This window comes from Sinocyclocheilus anshuiensis, unplaced genomic scaffold (genome assembly GCF_001515605.1).
Source record: "Sinocyclocheilus anshuiensis isolate Anshui unplaced genomic scaffold, SAMN03320099.WGS_v1.1 scaffold338, whole genome shotgun sequence".
In the NCBI taxonomy this organism is placed as follows: domain Eukaryota; kingdom Metazoa; phylum Chordata; class Actinopteri; order Cypriniformes; family Cyprinidae; genus Sinocyclocheilus; species Sinocyclocheilus anshuiensis.
Window position 1 is genome coordinate 786698 of NW_015542339.1, and position 19637 is coordinate 806334.

General features: G+C 38.2%; 2 protein-coding genes across 3 annotated transcripts in view; one reads left to right on the plus strand and one right to left on the minus strand.

Annotated features, from left to right (window-relative positions):
• The window catches only part of LOC107691198 (CD48 antigen-like), a 34249-nt gene that overhangs the window by 12765 nt on the left and 1847 nt on the right, over positions 1–19637 (plus strand). Inside the window, exon 5 of the mRNA XM_016489695.1 lies at positions 11052–11278. Within this exon, the coding sequence (XP_016345181.1) occupies positions 11052–11278 (227 nt within the window). The remainder of the gene's footprint in view (positions 1–11051; positions 11279–19637) is intronic.
• LOC107691179 (uncharacterized) lies at positions 3545–8173 on the minus strand. 2 transcript variants are annotated; one of them, XM_016489676.1, is made up of 5 exons: positions 8005–8173; positions 6379–6693; positions 5764–6066; positions 3939–4001; positions 3545–3842 (listed from the first exon to the last, which is right to left on the minus strand). In XM_016489676.1, the coding sequence occupies exons 1-5, from the start codon at positions 8144–8146 to the stop codon at positions 3754–3756; spliced, it is 912 nt and encodes a 303-aa protein (XP_016345162.1). In that variant the 5' UTR covers positions 8147–8173; the 3' UTR covers positions 3545–3753. The 2 variants fall into 2 exon arrangements, with proteins under 2 accessions (XP_016345162.1, XP_016345161.1); XM_016489675.1 differs by having other exon boundaries at positions 3939–4046.

Here is a 19637-nt window from a genome sequence, read left to right on the forward strand (position 1 = left end):
CCCGCCAGCCGTTCCTCACTCTAGCCCGCCGGCCGCGCTGTTCTCAAGCCTCCGCTCACTCAAGCCCGCTGTGTGTGACGCTGTGTGTTTCGCGAATAGAATTTCGCAAAGTAGAAGCGAAACTACTTTGTTTGGCCTTCCAAAAGAGGACACGACTAGAAATCAGTGGTTAAGTTGTATTTACAACACTTGTGTTTTTTTGAACCTTAAACCGCATAAACACATTTCATTACACCAAATACACAAAATAATGTTATTTTTAGCAACATCATATGACTTCTTTAATTGGTGGCAAAATTACAGTTAATGTGCAAAAAAAAATTATATAACTTTTCCAGTTTCAGACAGCTCTTGTTATTTGTGTGGATTTTTTGTTGTTTCTTTTATCAATGGTTAATGGTACTTGAGGTATGTAACATTTTTAGTATGATTAATTCTAAAAAAAAAAAAGCAGTATATATTATACAAAAGTTGTGTTGTTGTTTTTTTCAGAGCGTTAAACAAGAGGATGAGGTAGTGTACGCAGGCATCGTGAGATAATCACATTCTGATTCCTCATTAATTATGTTTTGCTCATAGTAACTGTGTTTCTTTGTTTTATATATTATTTTTTAAATATTTATTATTTTTATTTAAAATATGCATTTATTTGTGATATTTTTTGTAAGTGTGTTGTGACTTGGTATTTTAATGTATGTTTTCTTCTGATGACTTATACACTTATCATTTGAAATTAAATGGATTTTAACCAGGAGTTTGTACAGGAGTTGTTACTGTAATTTTTGCTGCAGTAGTGTACAAGAAAGCCCACCACACACCAGCTGTCAGCGGAGGGGCGAGTAGAGTGATGTAGCCATGATGTTGTTGGGGTTGTGGTCCTCGGACATGTCAGCGTTTTTAAAGGTCATACAGGTCAAGCCCATTCATAACTTACTGGAAAATTGAGTGTTGCACTCTGCCTTCTCAGCGCGGTATGAGAAGGCAGAGTACTAATACATTCTGAATCTGAAGAACGCCTTGCAGAAGCAGAACCAACAAGCAATTTTCTAATATCCATGTTTAATTTACATGATCTTGTAACGAATCATCCACTGAAGGCGAGTTGAAGTGAGAACCCAAGTGCAGCTTTATTTACAGTGATCCAAACATCCAAACATAATCCGAGACTTGACTTGACATGAACAGACTTGACTTGACATGAACAGACTTGACTTGACATGAACAGACTTGACATGAACAGACTAGACTCACCAACAGCGGGATAAATGCATTCAATACACGACAAGGGCACAATGGGAACATGAAGCTACTTATAGGAAACAAGAGGGTCACATGACAAGAACAAACCAATGGGAAACAAGACACATGACTAAGACAACCAATCAGAACATGACACAATGAACAGGGGAACCAATGTTATGAATACATGAGGGCAAGGGAAGCATGACACAAACAGGGACCATGAAACAATTACAAAATAAAAGACATGGAAAACATGAACATGAAACAAAACACCACATTACAGATCTATGAAATGTTGTTGCTAATAACGGGGCCTCACTCTGCATGCATATGCTGCCACAACCAATAACAGATGCACACATGCTAGGTTTTTTTTTTTTTTTCACAAAAAGTAAACACACACCAACTGTAGTTTGTCATTTTTATTTAGTTAAAATACATGATAAAATACAATAATTTGAACATACTTTGAATTCATTTAAATATGTTAAATGAGTTAGAAAAATATAAGGGGCCACAACACTGGCCCTGGTTATATAATTTTTAAGGCAAGACACCCCAAGCAAATAGGGTAAAAAATTAACAAATATCACCGCTTCCTCAATTGACTGATAACACTAAGAATTGCAAACATTTTTGTATTAAAGGTTTTTTAAATGTAATGTTTAAATATGCAAATGAGGCATTATGTAATTAAATATGCACTAAATTGTATACATTTCCAGAGCAGAAATCTGAACTTTGGATGAAGATTTACATTTCTTGTTTCATTTTGTCGACATATTAGAGTTACAGATTTTTACATAGGAGATTTTAGATATCACTTCTTATTACAAAAATTGAAAATATTGTGGCAAGTAATAAATATAATAATGTGAAAATAAATCATAATCTAAAACAAACCCTTCTGTAAAGGGTGTATGTAAGTGCTACCAAAGTGGACATTTCTGGGTCAGTGCATGAGGGGGGAAAAAATCATTTTGAGAAAAAACATTTAAAGAAATGTGTTGTAATTTAAATCTATACATACAAATATATAAAGTGCAATAAAATAAATATTTAAAAGTTTATTTTGGTTGTTTTCTTTCCACTTGTCTGAAACAACATGCTGTGGAATAGCCCAAATGGCCCAGATCAAAATTGACAAGGCATAAAAAATAATGTTTACACCTGGAGTGTCTTGCCTTAACTATAAAGCATTAACTCATTATGCTAGTAATCATTTCATCACTTGTGATAAGATGTTTGTAAGGAGACATTTATCAAATGCTCATATTAAAATTTTAACTATATCACTCTTCAAAGTAATAAAATCAGCAAATTAAAAAATTCCCCTTGATTACAGAAGAGTTCGAAAATAAAAAGTACATTTATTTGCCAACCACACCAACAAATAAAGTGATCTGTTGACAGTAATTTTATGATTTCTTTTTCTATTTTTGCAGATTTCTTCTTTTTTTTTTTTTGCATTTTTTTCTTTTCATGTGTAGGATGGGGAATTATATTTAAGTACAGTCTTACAGGATTCAAGAGCTTATGAAAATGGCAGTTTGATAGATAATCTACTGCAATTTGCTTAAAATTAAAACTCTCAGCTTTACTCAATAGGACTCTCCCATACATTGTTGTTCACTATCGGCAGCCAGCAATTTAGTATCCAATTAGTTTTGTCTAATTTTGGCTGAAGATTTGTTGCTCAGACCCTGCAAGTTTTTGGCGAACATTTTTTTACAGAGTCGTTCACCATTGCTGTCCCCAACCCTCACCATTTATCCGGGCTTGGGACCGGCATATAGCTGATGAATCGACTATATGGCATGGTTTACACATTATTTTGGAACTTGCATAGGCTAAGAAATATCTGCCAAACAAGAAAGCCCCAGGAATCGAAGGAATTTACCACTTATTACACTTTAGGGTTCACCTAAAGTGTGTTGTCCCTGCACCACTTTAGTAGACAGGCTTAGATTAGTCTAGCTATAATTGTTTTCTTTTGCAAATAAAATTTCCTCTTTTTTCATTGTTCCTAACTTATTGCGACTTTCTTTTTATAACCATTCAGATTAAAGCCTTAAAAGGTTGAAGCTTACTTCAGCCAAAAAATGTAATTTCTGTCATAATTTACTCATCCTCATGTCATTTTAAATCTGTATGACTTTCATTCTTTTGTTGAACATAAAAGAAGATATTTTGAAGAATATTGGTAACCAAACCGTTATGGTTCCTATTGACTTCCACTGTATAGACTTCTTTTGTGTTCACCAGAAGAGAGAAACTCATACAGGTATGAGACGACATGAGGGTGAGTAATGATGACAGAATTTTAATTTCTGAGTGAACTATCCCTTTAGATTCGGCTTTACCTACTGGAAAAATGATCTATTTATTAGAACATTTCAGAGATTAGAAAAATTTAAATGATTCAGGCTGCTGGAGATAAGTGATATCAATGAAGAGAGGAAAGAAAAAAACAACCATAGCTAGAATCCATGAATCCCTGTGTTTGCATCTTCAAACTTGTTGCTGGATTTTGTGTTTGCTTTCTTTGACGGTCAGAGCTTCTGTGATGGTTTCAGTGTATCCAAATTGCATCAAGTTGGCTGAAATCCAGAATGACACATAATGATGTTTTCTTTTTTCAATCATTGGGAGATATTAGAAAGACGTGAAAAATGTTTAGTTTTCATAAGACCTGCCTTTTTGATATCCTCCTCTCTTTGTCCTGAAGCATATCACAGCTCCGATCACTAGTACTATTACTACAGAAAGCAGCACTGGAATTAAAAACACTGGAAAGTAAGAACCTAAAAGACAAAGAAAAACAAAAACTGATATGAACTACATTAAGAACCTAAAAGTACAGTAGCTATTAGGGATGCGACTGGTCACTCATCGGAACCGGCTGACAATTACTTCCGGTTACATTTTATTTTAAGATGATATTATTACACAATAATAACACAAATTAGTAATGTGTAATATTAAATTACTAGTTAATGTAGGATTAAGAATAGGGTTTGGTTTAGGGTTTGTTGCTTATAATTATGCATCATTTATTGTTATTACCGAAGTAAGTACATGTGTAACTACTGTATGCCACCTGAAAATAAAGTGTTAACTTACTTCCTATGACACAGTCAGTAGTCTCTTTTGGCCTAATGTGTAAGTAAAATAATAATAATAACACGGGATACAAAGTGGGGTTTAATTCAAACAACCTTATTCTGACTTCATTAGACAAGTAGTTCGTTTCAGAGACATCCGTCTTGAAATCACACTCGTCTTGAAAACGTGTTTTGTTTAAGTTGGTCAGATATACATTAATGATTACTGACTGACTGTCCATATGGCAATATGTAATTAAAGATACATGATAAATAAATAAATAAATATATATAATAAAATTACTATTAATGATCATGTGGATATGAAAAATGGGCTGCATGGGCTCAAATATATTTGATGTTCATTTTGTTTCTGAGTTTATAGTTCCTGTGTCCTTAGTTGCCTGTGTTTCTAGTGCTCTTATCCACCTTTTTCTTGTCGTAAAAATGGGCGCGGCCATTTGTAAATTCTATGGGTCTGGTGGCTTCCGGTCTCATCTGTGTCCACTCCGTCCAGCTATTTTTAGCTGAACAAAATAGTTCGTTTTGCTGCTTGATATTGAAAGTTGGTGTGTCTTATCATATTATTTTAATGTATTATCTTAATTATGAACACACTGGTTTGTAGTGCAAACAGTTTTACCGTTTACTGCAGATTATTCTCCTCGTTATGTACCTATAGTGGCTAATGAACCGGAAGTCTCACCCATAGGCTTACTTCCGTGTTGAAGAAAAAGGTGGATATTGGTTTCCTAGGTTTTTTATTGTTCTTAGTTAGTTTGTTTCCATGGTTACTCATTATGTTCATCTGTGTTTAGCTCATTGTTTTGTTCTGTGTACATATACTGCCTAGTTTCCACTGTCTGGGTTGGTTATTGTCTTAGTTCACTTGTCTCACTGCCTTTTGGATTATTTTCTTCTTGCAGTGTTAAAGCAAAGTGTTAAAGTTTCTGTGTTCAAAATTTGCAAAATGTATATAAAGAGCGAGTACATCATGAATTCATCTTCCAACCCGCGTTTTTGTCTTATTCCGAATCACTACGGTACACTTATAATAAGTACTTATATATGGACTATTGTAGCCTGGTCGGGTCGTCACCGCTGCGGAGTAACACATACCTGCGTGAATCGCCATAGACATAAACTTAGAGAAGTAGCTCCGGTTGGAATGTTCTTCCGCGGGATGCGTGCAGTTCTGTTTATTAACCGCTAGAGCGCCAAAAGTTATACAGTGCTGCTTTAATAAACCTTGTCGCATGTAGCTCCTGCTTCTACCAATCCTTGCCTGCCTGCAGATAATCAATCATTCAGTTCTAAGTAATAATGAAATTATTACATGATTTAAATCCACATTTATTAAATACATGACTGACAGAGATCAACTCAGTGTATAACACTAGTATCATCTCTGATGTACCTGCACACGGCTGACAGAGTTGGCTGATGTCCAGATGTTTGGTCTGGTTGCTGATGTTGTTGTTCAGCACACAGCTGTAGGTGTTTTTATCCTGATGTTCCACCTCCAGAGGTAAAGAGAGACTGATGCTGAGATCAGACACACTGATGCTGGAGATTAAACTGTTTCCTTTGTACCAGGAGAGAGTCACATGACTCACATTCAGCACTGAACACAGCAGTGAACATTTAGACACTGATGAACTTCCAGACGATGAAGAACATTGTGAAGTGTCTCTGATGATGACAGGAACGGGAAGATGATCTAAAATACGATAGAGAAAAGATTGTTTCTTCATATTAGACTGCAGGAAGATACGAAAACAGAAAATCTAATGTATTCATACAGTGTCTTACTTCTAAATGTTTAAAATTTTAAAAGGAAAAATTCATCAAAAACTAATGTTTCTGAATCTGTCATATTCAGCAAATGAACTACTTTTTCCTGTTGTTTGATGAGTGGTGTTTGTTTGGTGTTCCCTTATGTAGAGTTGATTGATTGATTGATTGATTTGTTTGTTTATTCATTCATAATATATTTGTAATGTATCACGGTCACTGAAATTGAAATACTCACCATAGACCGAAACACTGAATCTCTTGTATGAAACCCTATTGTTGCTGCTGATCTTAAGATTATAAAGTCCAGAGTCTGTGGTTCTGATGTTTGTGAAGGTGAGAGATCCAGTCTGACCATCCACCTGCACTCTGCCAGCAACCCTATCAGCTATTATGGTTTTACTGGCCTTTCCATTGATTTGGACATCTAGAGTTTTTTCAGGTCCGTAATACCATACTATCAGATCATCTTTCTGTTTTTCAAACCCTGTGTGTAGCGTGACAGGATCCCCCTCCATCCCCCACACATCTTCTGTCTCAACACCAAATACACCTAGTGAACAAAAACAATGGTTTCCAGGTGTAAGATTACATGATTAACATTGACATGATGACAGTAATGATAAAACTATTGTCTGTTTGTTTTGTTTTGTGTGTGTGTGTGTGTGTGTGTGTGTGTGTGTGTGTGTGTAAGGATTTATTATGGTTTTACTCACACTATACTCTCCATAATTGTTAAATTATACTAACTACTTTAGCCATCCCTGATCCCACATAATGTTGCAATTATAGGATAAAGACAAACTATGTAAATAAAAACGAGTGTTCAAGGATGTCAGTAGGCTGGGAAACATTTGAGAAAATTAATAGAAAACATACTAGAAGAACATACTATAATTTGTAAAAAAACATAATAATAATTCTTTATACAATATAAAAAGGTTTACGGTTAGGTTTATCAATTAGTGAAAAAGAATGACATTAGATGTAGTGCTTGCAGTTTAAAACAACATCTTCATTTTGATCAACTAAAAAAAACAATCTAATCTTATGTTCACTTAAAGAAACTGGCTTTGAAACAGTTTTCACAGAAATGGCTACAGTAGTAAATTTCACAAATAATTACAAAGAAACGACAAATAGCAAATTGTATTAAATGCATGATGTTTTTGCAGCTGTAAATGTTTTTGTAAAATTACTCAAGTGATCTTTCTTTTATTTACAACATCAAAAATCTTTTTTTCCCCCAGTGTAGAACAGTGCGTGTAGGTCACACAGAAAACACTGTTTAATGATAAACAAACATACAGTGCCAACTGCCAACACAGTGCCACACCCTCAGGATAATGGCAGCCTTTCCGAGAAAGAGACGTAGTTTTTGAAAGGACCAGAAAACCTGCTCTACTGGTCTCATGTTTGTATTTTAAACTGATAGTACATTTTTAAACAGATAGTTCTTTCATGTGTCATCTTTGACAAACCCTCGGGTCATTCCAAGAATTTCCATCTTCTCTGGAAAAAAAGACAATATTCTAAAGTACGTTTCAACTGTGTTTGTCCATACAATGCAAATCAGTAAGGTCCAATTCAACACACAAAATATTTCTATTCTGCAGAAGTTTTCTGAAGCATGTCACAGTGCATATCTGTGAAATACAGCTTTGTAATTATAAACCATCATGGCTGCAAAAATAGAGAATTCAGAAACTGAATTTCTCTCATTACAAATCGTGCGCACACACATTTCAGCTCATGTTTTGAATCCTAGATCACGAGTTAATTTAAATCCACAAACTTACAGATTGATCACTGCACGCGGTTCTTAAATTGAAAGAAAGGACAAAGCTATAAAATCTAATCTTACCATTTGTGAAGATCAGCAACGATAAATTTAGAAACACAAGGCTTGGAAACATTGAGCTATTCATATTTTCTTTGTTGGACCACCTGTGCAGTCCGAAACTGACGTGGAAGGTTGATTCCTTAGCTGGATCTTTAGATCTCATTCACACCTGTGTTGATGACAGCAGCTTCTGACCTTGTGAGTGGAAAGACAGGAACAGACTTCTTTTGTCAGGTAGAACGTAAACTGGACAACACCCATTTGGGTTGGGCAATGTCTACCAAATTGGCATCAGGCGATGTCTACAAAGAAACATGGCAATCGTCCTAATTTCAGCTTTAACTGAAAGTGAAAGAATACTGTACAGGTAACATAGGTGCACTCTAACCACTGAAATGTGCCCTGACAAGCCGCCTTCTTAAGTTTCCTTTCTTTATAAATGGGGCGTTTCCAAAACAAAAAAAATCAGGTGTATAATTTATAAGGAAAGATCAGAAACAAAATTAAACACACTATAGAATAAAAAGATCTTGATCATTATGGGTGGTAATGCTGTACACAACACAACAGAAATAAATGACACTAGGTCTTCAGTTATTAGATTACAAGACTGAAAGAAAGAAGAAAGAGAAACATTGTAGGTGAACAGGGTCTCTAAATTTAGTCCAGCAAATGTTTGCTACAATAAACACTGTTTAATGGTCTTAGAGGAAACTAAACATTTCAAGAACTGCTTTATAAATTGCAATAAGAGTTAAATGTGGTTCTGACCCAATACATAAATATACATTAATCAGCTTTGTATATGTAAGGAGGAATTATTCTGGAAAACATGACTAATTCATAGTATGGGCCATGGATTTGTGAAGATATACATAGAATACAAATGTGCCTTATAAGGTGAAATCATTTAAAACTGTATTTAAATGTCATTTCAACTCTGGTGGTCTAAAACTGACTTGTACTGTACATTTAAACCTATACAACCTTACAAATGTAAGAGCAGTGCAGTATCGAATAACATGCCATTGCTCAGCAATCATGTGACTCTGATAAGCTGCCAGGACAGAGACGTTATTGTTATAGGGAGTTTTCAACCGCATGTTACAACATATCATTAGTGTTCTATAGTAACCTTTGTACTGGACTTCAACTGAAAAGTCAATGTATGTACTTACTAAAAAGTATCAACCACCTATAAAAGTGCACCTATGTCAATGTTTAAACCACTTTAATGTGTTTTTGTAACGTTAGATAGCCTATTTGATATACACAAAAAAGAGATGTTTCCATTCCAGTACTTCATTTATTAAGTTTAATTATCATATAGCTTGTAGAAATCATCTTGAACTTATTCCGATGGACAAACACAAATACACGCATGCTTACTTTCACTTACGGTTGGTATCCTGACAGACATTTTGAGTCTGTTCAATAGTTTAGGTCTGACAATTTAGAGTTTTAAATGATCAAGGTTGAAGCTGTGATCTGATTGGTCATATGTGCTCTGGTGGGCGTGGCTACTGTTACTGCTTTAGTTCAAGACATCAAGATCCAGGGGAGAAAAGACATATATCTTTGTATTTCTTGATGAACTGAACAGTTCATCTGATGAAATTGATGAACTTAGTTATCAAACGTCTATTTATTGACTCATCTTGATACATTTTAATGCTAAATATTCAGATATTCAAATATTCAGCAAGGTTATAAAGAATATGGTAAAATATTGTAAATACACCTGAGCAGTTCAGATTTTGCCAGTTCTTTCAGAAAAGTGCAAAAGTTACTTTTTTTTTTTTTGGACATAAATATGAAGGCACCGTCATGACCAGCTTAGTTTGTGAGTCAAACAGAAACATGTTGTGGTCTGAGCTTTATTTAGGTTAGTGTAGCACAAGCTGAACTAGATGAATGTGGTTTATTCTGTTGTATGAACAAATAGTACTTGTTCCTGATAGTGTGTCTATTAATGGATGTGTGTGGTTGGTTTGCAGGTGTAGTGTCCATCAATATGAACCTCACATCCAACCTTCTCTAAACAAAACAGGTGTACAGTCAAATAAAGACATAAAACTATCAACACTGATGTTTTTTTTTAAATACATCAGCATAGTAAAAAAATTACTTAAAGGTGCAGTAGGAGTTCTTGCAAAATGCTAACTTTAGCCTGATAGCACTGAAAGCGAACGTCCCACCCTCCCTGCAATCGCCGTCCAAAGCCACGCCCCCTGAACACATTTACGCTCACAGACCAGAGACAACATTACTACAATAGGCTACATCAGCGGTTCCCAATTCCAGCCCATGTTCCGAAGTGAAGTAAACTTCAACGGATTTCCCCTGCTCAGGGAGTAGGGAGCAATGAACACTGTGTAGGGATCATATCGATTGGAACACAGTTCATGCACGTAGCTCACTTCTAACAAGCTGGCGCGAGGACTAGATTAACCGCTGGGCTACATCATGTGTCATTCACCGGTGAGAAAACTATAAAAGTACTACAATACCAGGAAGGAAGATCGGGTTGTTGATGTTTGCCTGCCATCCTCGCTCTGTCTACACACACAGCGTACGTGAATGCACTGATGACGTATCCTGTCTGCGCGAACAGGGTGCGCAGAGGTATGTTAATACATACGTTGACAGGCAGGTAGGAAAGCATATTAAAACGCTCTGACCGAGCGTTTTGATTGGACGAACATTTCTTGATCCTACGCCTTCCACAGAATATATAAATACATCCATGATCCAGTAGTAGTCAAAACGTTTAATGTTACTGTCTATGGTGAGTACAGCAGCAGGGTTTGGTCTACTCTCTACAGATTTGACATGATAAATATTTGTCACAATCACTCACAGAATTAAACATTAGTTAGATTTGCTAGTACTCTTTTCTGTGTGTGTTCAGTCAAAGCTTTGCTCTCAATAAGCTTTGACTGAGAATATCAATCTGAAAATGTGTGCTTGCTTTTGATTTTATTTATTCTGATTTCTCTTCATCCCCCATTCATTCCCATTCCTGTCATAATCAGAGACACTTCACAATGTTCTTCATCGTCTGGAAGTTCATCAGTGTCTAAATGTTCACTGCTGTGTTCAGTGCTGAATGTGAGTCATGTGACTCTCTCCTGGTACAAAGGAAACAGTTTAATCTCCAGCATCAGTGTGTCTGATCTCAGCATCAGTCTCTCTTTACCTCTGGAGGTGGAACATCAGGATAAAAACACCTACAGCTGTGTGCTGAACAACAACATCAGCAACCAGACCAAACATCTGGACATCAGCCAACTCTGTCAGCCGTGTTATGATATTAGCTTTAGCTGCCTACTTTTTGTAAATCAAAACAAAAAACTGTACTTTGGTTAGTTGGTATTCAAATATCAAAAATATTTCTGAACCCATACAACCCATAAATATAATCTGTAGGGTTTTTTTTAGGGTTTTCCAAAAACTTTTTTTGAGTTTTTAACTCAATATTTCATTAGTTATTTATCTTATCATGTATGTTTTATTTACCAATTGATGATTAATTTCATTTAAGAATTATTAATTTTCTTTTTGTAATTTAGATTTTGTTCTTATTCAGACTATTTCTCTTGTGTTTGGTCTGATCAGTGTTGTTCTGGTCATTGGGATGATTGGTGAGTTGCAATTAAATGTAACATGACTCCATATGTAAAACATAAGCACTTTGTAAAAATATCATAATGCTCTTTTCCCGTAAGTAGTTTTTAATATTATTAATGCATTCTTATAGGCCTATTAAAGGTACTTACTTATGGAAGTAAGAAACACCCACAGCAACCTGAAGATACAGATCTACAGCAGATTCTAATGATTCTCGAACAACCTGAAGACTCGACACAAACACTGATACATGTGCAAGTGTGATTAATATGAGCTATTAATTTCCAAATAATCTATTTCAGAGTTTCGAGGCTCATTCGTCTGTCTCTTAACTGCAACATGCTTGATAAAGCTGATATGTTCCAGTACAATGACATTGGACATTTGGTGAATATTTACATATTTGGTAAAAGATTTACTGCCAGTAGAACCATAGGCCTATATGGTGTAAGATATAGTAAATTATATAAATGATAGTAAATAATTTACTATATCATAGAAAATGACTGGAATTCATTGTTTTACATATATTTTAGATTTAACATACTTAATATTTAAATTGTGTCATATTATGCTTAACTACAATGTTAGATTTCTAAAAATGTCTTCTGATGGCCAGATGTTTAAAGCTGGCAAACAGCAGCCCTCTGTTATACCTTTTTTTATTAGGGGAAACAACAACAACTAAACAATCCCTTGTGATTGCCATTTGCGACTTTTGTAATGCATATAAATATGATATAAATATTAGGGCTGTGTATCACCAGCAAAGTCACAATACGATACGTATCACGATAAATGACTGCACTGAATTTTCACTTCAGCAGAATTTAGTAAAACAGCTGTTTATTAAACACGGCATACTATAGTGCCATTTCTAACTATTGGCAGAGCAGGCAGTTGACCTCTGCATTATGAAGGGCCTCCATAACTGTACCACAGTACAATATAGGTAATGGCATATGTTTCATGTTTACATTGTGCACTCCCCACCAGGTACAATATTCTGATTGTTTGCATCTTGTTTTTAAGCCCATAAATAATAATGTACTCGTTCTAATAAATTTATATTGTAATGTACTCATTCTAATATATTTTAAAAATCATATTTACATTGCTGGGTCGGTTATCATTGGACAAATTAACACAATCTCTACGATTAAAAAATAAAAACGAAAAATTAGAGGAGTTCTAAACTAATGCGCTGTCTCTGTATCTAACGCACACACACGCTCAGTCACTCACACAGATCACGTTGCGGCCGAACTCAGACATTCAGGAACAAACTTTTTAGCGCTGCTGCCCCAAAATTTTATCAACTAAATAGCTTAATCGCTCAAGAGCTACATGATCTTTCTCGCTCTCTCATAAATGAACACTTGATGAATTACACTTTTACATGAATTACACTGAGAATAGAATATAGAGGTGGAGATCGCTAAACTGCAAGCTAACAGGTGTTTTCAGAAAGCAAGCGTGTTTATCCACAGTGGAGAGAGCGCGCACACATGGTTGCCAGGTTGACAAAGATAAGTAGCACACCTAGCAGATATTTCCGTATTGCGAAAGTATGAAGGTCTGTGTCGGGGATTACGTCTCTTTATATCAGGCAACCCAGTTGAGTTCCTCTGCGGCCAGATTAGACCTTGTTGTAGCCTATATATTGTGCTCTATTCATTATTTTTTTAGAAACCTTGCACTTTTCAACTCAATTTTAAACGTTGTTCTTGTATTAAAATCAAGCGTGGTCCACTGCAGCACACGTGCCGCGATATCGATACAGGGCCAGCTGTATCGATACTCGTATCGTCAAATCTCTGTGACGATACATCGTCGTATCGAACACAGCACTAATAAATATATAATTCTAAATAGTAATAATGCCAAAATGTGGTAATTAGTTTATCTAGTTTAAAACAATTATGCTGATTACAACAAGCTGAATAACAATTTGTGAATACAGTGCATTGTATACGTATATTTGTTCACAATTTTATACTACTGTAATAAGTAAAACGTCAAGGTGACCAAAAAAAGACCACTTGGAGACACTAAGAGACCACTTTATCTTTAAGACAGGCCTCTTCAACTCCAAACAACAACAATCACAACGAACATAAATTTAGGCTACAGTGTGTACAGTGTGTTACTGTGGCTCAGTGGTAGAGCATTGTGTTAGCAGCGCATAAGGTCGTGGGTTCAATTCCCAGGGAACACACATACTGGTAAAAAATGTATAGCCTGAATGTACTGTAAGTCGCTTTGGATAAAAGCGTCTGCTAAATGCATAAATGTAAAATGTACAGTTTTTCCCAATTGTTTCCACACTAAAACTGGAACTTGAAACACAGCCACCAAAACCTGAAACTTATTTACCAAATCCATAAAACCAAATCTGCAAACTTGCAAGCACAGTTCCTGCTTTACTTTTTGCAAAACACTACACACAGTTTTCTACATTAGGCACAACATATAAATGATCTTTAGTAACTTTAGAAAGCAATGCCAATCACAGTGTCAAGCTCTTAGAAACAACAACTGGAAACGCCCAGTCCTCAGAGATGTAAACAGTAGTTCACTTAGAAATCAAAGCTTTAGCATTATAATAGGACAAAGATGAGCTTCCCAATTTTATAGGAAAATGGAAATCAATGGTAAAGCAAGAACTGGAGCTGAAGGAATGAGAATAAGAGGAGGATGAGGACGAGGAAGGACAGCTGTCTCAGATTAGATCAGAGTGGGACAGAACATTATTCTTCCATCATCATGCCTATCTACAACCTACATGTACCTTACAACATCACCCTTCTCATTCACGAGCAGAGCAGGCCAGTTAGTTATTTGAACCAAGTTGTGATCTTGTTGACTCAAGAACAGCTGCAATTGGATCAGTCCGATTCACAAATTAATCGTTCAGTGTGATTTGCGAACCGATTCAACATGTTCATTGGCTTATTCCTTCAATATTCATGCTGCACATGCTCAATTAGCCGATCCTCATTCCTGGAAGAAAGTAGACACATGTGACCATTCCTTCTGCAAGAAATACTTTTCAAGATATTTTTTTAACCAGAGTTTTTGTCATACTGTCTAATCTGTAGCATTGTAAAATCATATCATTTTATCAGTGTTTTCCTTGCTTCTCATAGGCATAGCTAGCATGTGCCAAACTAGCATAGCAAGTTTTGTCTTGGGTGTCAGTGTAGGGACATGTTGTTGTCCCAACACGCTGTCTCTCATCACACCATTGATATACATCTTTTCATAACATAACCAAATTCTAATTTTATGGATTAATTTTATGGACTTTCAATAGTCAGGTTTCTTCCCCTTTTTTATTTATGTAAATAGCTGATCTGATGTAGACTAAATTTATTTTGTCTTAGCCTCTCTTTGTCTCACACACGCACATAAGCTACATTACACACACACACACACACACACACACACACTCAAACACTGGTATTCCTAACATTATGGGGACATTCCATAGGCATACAAATATTTTTTTTCTTCTTCTTTCATTCTGATCATACAAATGCAAAAGCTTTTCCTCATGGGGACCAAAAAATGTCCCCACAAGGTCAAAATTTACTGGTGTTTCTATCACTGGCTTCTGCTAACTGCTGTACATGCACATTCACAAGAGTGTCGAGTTACAATGTATGACACATGACGTAGGCATAGCAGACGCGAAAGTGAGAGTGATTTTTTTTTTTTGCTTTTTTTTTCATTTAATAGTCTTTGTCTTTATCCAGCCAATTTAACTGTTGCAACTATCCCCTGTTATAGGGTCAGTTGCAACATTTGACCATGACTATTTAAGTATAAAGTGTACGTATATCATCACAAAGTCATGTTACAGCAGTGTGGGTGAGTAGCTGACAGATGTTGGTTTAATAAAATCAAATTTTGGCTTTCCAATACAAATACTCTCAGTCTCTGAGAAACTGGAGGAAATTCAAAAAGTGTTGCAACCGTCCTCACTTTCCCCTAACCAAAGCTGGAAAGATGTACTGAATGCATGTGCCAAAGCAATGATAAATGATCCACAGTTTATCCCACATATACACATAGTGAGGAATTTTGAAAAAATTACCTACATAATGAGAAACATCTCAGTTTACGTATGTAACCATGATTCCCTGAGAAGGGAACGAGACACTGAGTCCTCTAGGGGTCGCTATGGGGAACGCCTTCAGCGTAACCGGTGTCTGAAGCATAAATCTAAAAACGACAATAACATTGGCCGGCGACAGCCTATGACGTCATTACCCTGCGCGATCACAGTATAAAAGGGCACCGGGATAACACGTCAAGCGCTTCTTCATCTGAAGCTTGCGTCCGAAGCATGGCAAGGAAACTAGAGGACGCAGTGTCTCGTTCCCTTCTCATGGAACCATGGTTACATACGTAACCTGAGACATTCCCTTTCGAGGGAACTTCGAACTGCGTCCTCTAGGGATTGCTATGAGGAATGGTATACCCACGCCAGCATGCTGAGGGGAGTGCATGCCAGAAAACCACGGCGAGCACTAAGTACCAACTCTACCATAGCCATGGGAGTTACCCCTAGGCTTGAGCTGCATACCCTTACCAACTTACCTGATAGTGGTTGGGCTGGGAAGCCCAAGCCTAGGGCAGAGCTCAAAGGCTTGGAATCAGAAGAAAGAAATTCCTTTGAGGGGATATGGCCAGGTGTCTAAAACTCAGACCCTGGCCTGTCACCCAGGTGGCTACTGCCGGCTCTGAATGAGCTCGCTCAAAGAACTGACTCGACAGATCTTTGGTAGCAACACCCTGCTCAGAAATGTATCAACAGAGATACATTAGTTGAGTGGAGCCCAAGGCGAGAACCAGGGCCTAAGCCAACTCAGAGAAAGGGAACGGGGCTAACAGCGCATAACCCAAACCATAAAGGATTTTAGAAAGTGCGCAGAATGCTTAGCGTGCACACTTACCACAATGTGGATTTTAAAAAGAGCACAGAGGCTCAGCGTGTGCACTTGCCATAGCAAGGGTTTAGAAACACCATTGCAAGGCTGTATTAAGCCAGCCTAGGTGCCCTATGTGACTGTGGCACGCTCACAGAACAGATTCCGAAGCATCTGCTCACAGACCACAAATGCTCAGACAGGAGCGGCAGGCTCAAAGACAACCCTCTGAGGTGAGGGGAGCACTGCATGGCTTGACCCAAATAGAGGCAGCTTATCAGGAAGCAGCAAGTGGCCGAACTACCTGATGTCACTGCCAAGGAGCTCAAGAGCAGAGGGTTCAACCCCTAGCAAGGAGAGAGAGGAAACCCAGCTCAACCAAAGTGACCAATAGCCCTCTCTCTCGAGTCGAGAGGAGGACTCACCCAGTCTGCCCAGGACCGGCGAGCTCAAAGGGACCTTCTCGCAGTGAGGGGAGCACAGCCATGTCCGGGGCAGATAGATCGCAAATGGGACATCAGAAATGGGATCCTGCTAGAAGGGGATCACACATTTCTAAGGGAACAACAGGGTCCCAACATAAAGGCAACTGACCAAGAAGGTGACAGAGACAGGCCTAACACTTAGTTTGTTGCAAATGGGGTCCTTCTGGAGCAGTGCTCTTGGCTCTCAAGCTGAGGTGGGCCCTTACATCACATACTGGGAGAGACTCATAGCTAACCCTCACAGAGAGGGGAGCACTTCTCAGCTCGACCACAAGGCCGCTAGATTAGAAGGGGTAACCCAGCAGGGCCCAATAAGAGACAGTCCACTGGTGCAGCTGGACACGGTCTCATTCTCTCTATCTCGATAGAGAGTGTGGTTCCCATATAACCAGACCCGATATAATCTGAAGAAATAGCGGGACCCAATAACCATTTATGCGTATAAAGCTTACAGCAGAAGCACAAAAGAGGGGTTTCCACAGAAACACAAATCCCTCTTACCTCAGGGAATGCAGTGTACTCCAGCCCACTCCGCAGAGGGGTGATTACTGGTTCACCCATAGGGGAAGTTTGACAGTGAGGACCCACGGGTCCGACCGTCTATGGAGCGTTGAGCTCCTCAACACCTCAGCCAGAGGAGCTCTAGCTCAGAGAACGTGCATGAAGGTTAAGGAACGACTCAAATCTCGGGAGACCCCTCAGGGTGAGAAATGAGTAGCGCACCCTGGCCAGAGGATAGGGAGCATGTCGCGAAGCATGTACTCAGTGTACTAGCCCACGAGAAGGACCCGCAGGTCCTCAGATTGCAGCTTTATACTGGGGATACTTATACTTTATACTCGTGTCCAAGCCGAAGATGAGGGCTATCACCAGCCTGGATCCAGCCTGGAGGTTTGACACAGATGTCTCTCCGTAACCAGCATGGACGCCATGCATCTGCCAATGGCAGTGGCGGCCTGTTTAGTGGCACGGAGAGGAAGATCCGTGGTGTGGTGCGACGCAACTCAGCCACCTCATCAGGGGATAGACCCTGGCCTTTATCCAGGTCTTTCACAAATCAGCCTGAAAAGCCTGAAGCACCGCCATGGTGTGCAACGAGGCTGCAGCCTGACCTGCTGCCGCGTATGCCCTGCCATTCAAACGAGATGTATCCTGAAGGGGTTTAAACGGCAGAGAGGAAGCCTTAAGAGAAGATGTCTCCCCAGTAATGAGATAGCAGGCCAGCGTCTCTTCAACAGGGAGCATCTTTTCATAACCATTCTCACGCATCACCTCGATGTTGGCATAACTACTATGCTGGAATCTGTGGATGCGGGACGAGAATGGATTTTTCCAAACCTTCTCGATCTCCACATGAAGATCGGGAAGGAATGGAAGGCTCTTTTTTTTTTTTTTACTTCAAGCCAGAGTGCAGTATTATGTGGTTATCTGAGAAGGACATGATATAAATCATCTGTCCAACAACTGCAGACAGATCCACACTATACACTTCCTATATAAACAAAAGGAAATTATTGATAGTGAGAAATTTCCCATCAGGTCCTTTCCATGTTCTCACCACGACCGCAACACGCAGCATGCATTCAACTCCCTCGGGAGCTAAACACGCTCCGCCCAAACGCTAGATTACCTCGGAAATCAAGCAAGAACGAAAACTGCTGCCGCAAATGTGTCGCTATTCCCATGAGAGGCGAACGCACTCATGCAAACGCTATCTACAAACTCGGGTAAATGGTGAAGTACTCACATCCCCCTCAGTAGTCCCGTGAATGCATCACAATGAGCACAAGCCCTCTCCTCGTGAGACGAGCGCGTTCAATTCATGCTTAACCCTCACAAGAAATAAGCAATGAATGTAGAGCGCATCCAACTCCCTTGTGAGCTGAACGCGCTTACTCTTCACCACACACACAGCACGCGAGCCGTGTGAAACTGCAGGTATCAGAGCAAAGCCTCTGGCGAGAGAACATGCACTCCTAGTCGTGCTTAGCTTAAAGAGCAGGTCATATGGTATTTTAAAGTGTCCTAATATTGTGTGGGAGTCCCCTACAACTGGTTTAAATGCAAATGCATCTATGGTCAGAAAACATTGTAATTTTCTCAGAATATACATTTAATATTAGAGTCATTTGCCAATGATTTCGAAACGATTCGTTCCAAGCAAGTTTGGAGCAAACCCCTCCCTTCCATAAGCCTACTCTGCTCTGATTGGCCAGCTGGTCAAACCTGTTGTGATTGGCACAGAGAGGAGTGCTTGAGCAAGTTAGCGAGCGCTACCATTGACAAAGCACCTTTACATAAAACAATAATATAGTGCTCCAATCCGTTCTTATAATAATGACATAAAATACAAAAACACTTATGCAAGCAAATCGTGCCCACAGCTAAAGTTTAGCTGCTAAACTGTGAACACTTATGATTATGTAAACAATAATGGTGGATACGTTAGCCGAGTGCTAACGTGACTAACTGATGAAACAATACAGTTTGAAAACCAAAATATGTCTACTGTAATGCAAAATAAACAGCAATTTCACTATTATTATAAAGTCTGTGTGCTACACTACATTCTTTATTATTAAACGAAGTAATTTGAACGACGTCA

Coding starts and splice junctions, on each gene's coding strand:
- LOC107691179 (XM_016489675.1), bottom strand. CDS start 8,146: ATGAGATCTAAAGATCCAGCTAAGGAATCAACCTTCCACGTCAGTTTC. Junction 6,694..8,004: donor GTTGCTGATCTTCACAAATG/GTAAGATTAGAT, acceptor TTTGTTCACTAG/GTGTATTTGGTGTTGAGACA. Junction 6,067..6,378: donor ATTCAGTGTTTCGGTCTATG/GTGAGTATTTCA, acceptor ATCGTATTTTAG/ATCATCTTCCCGTTCCTGTC.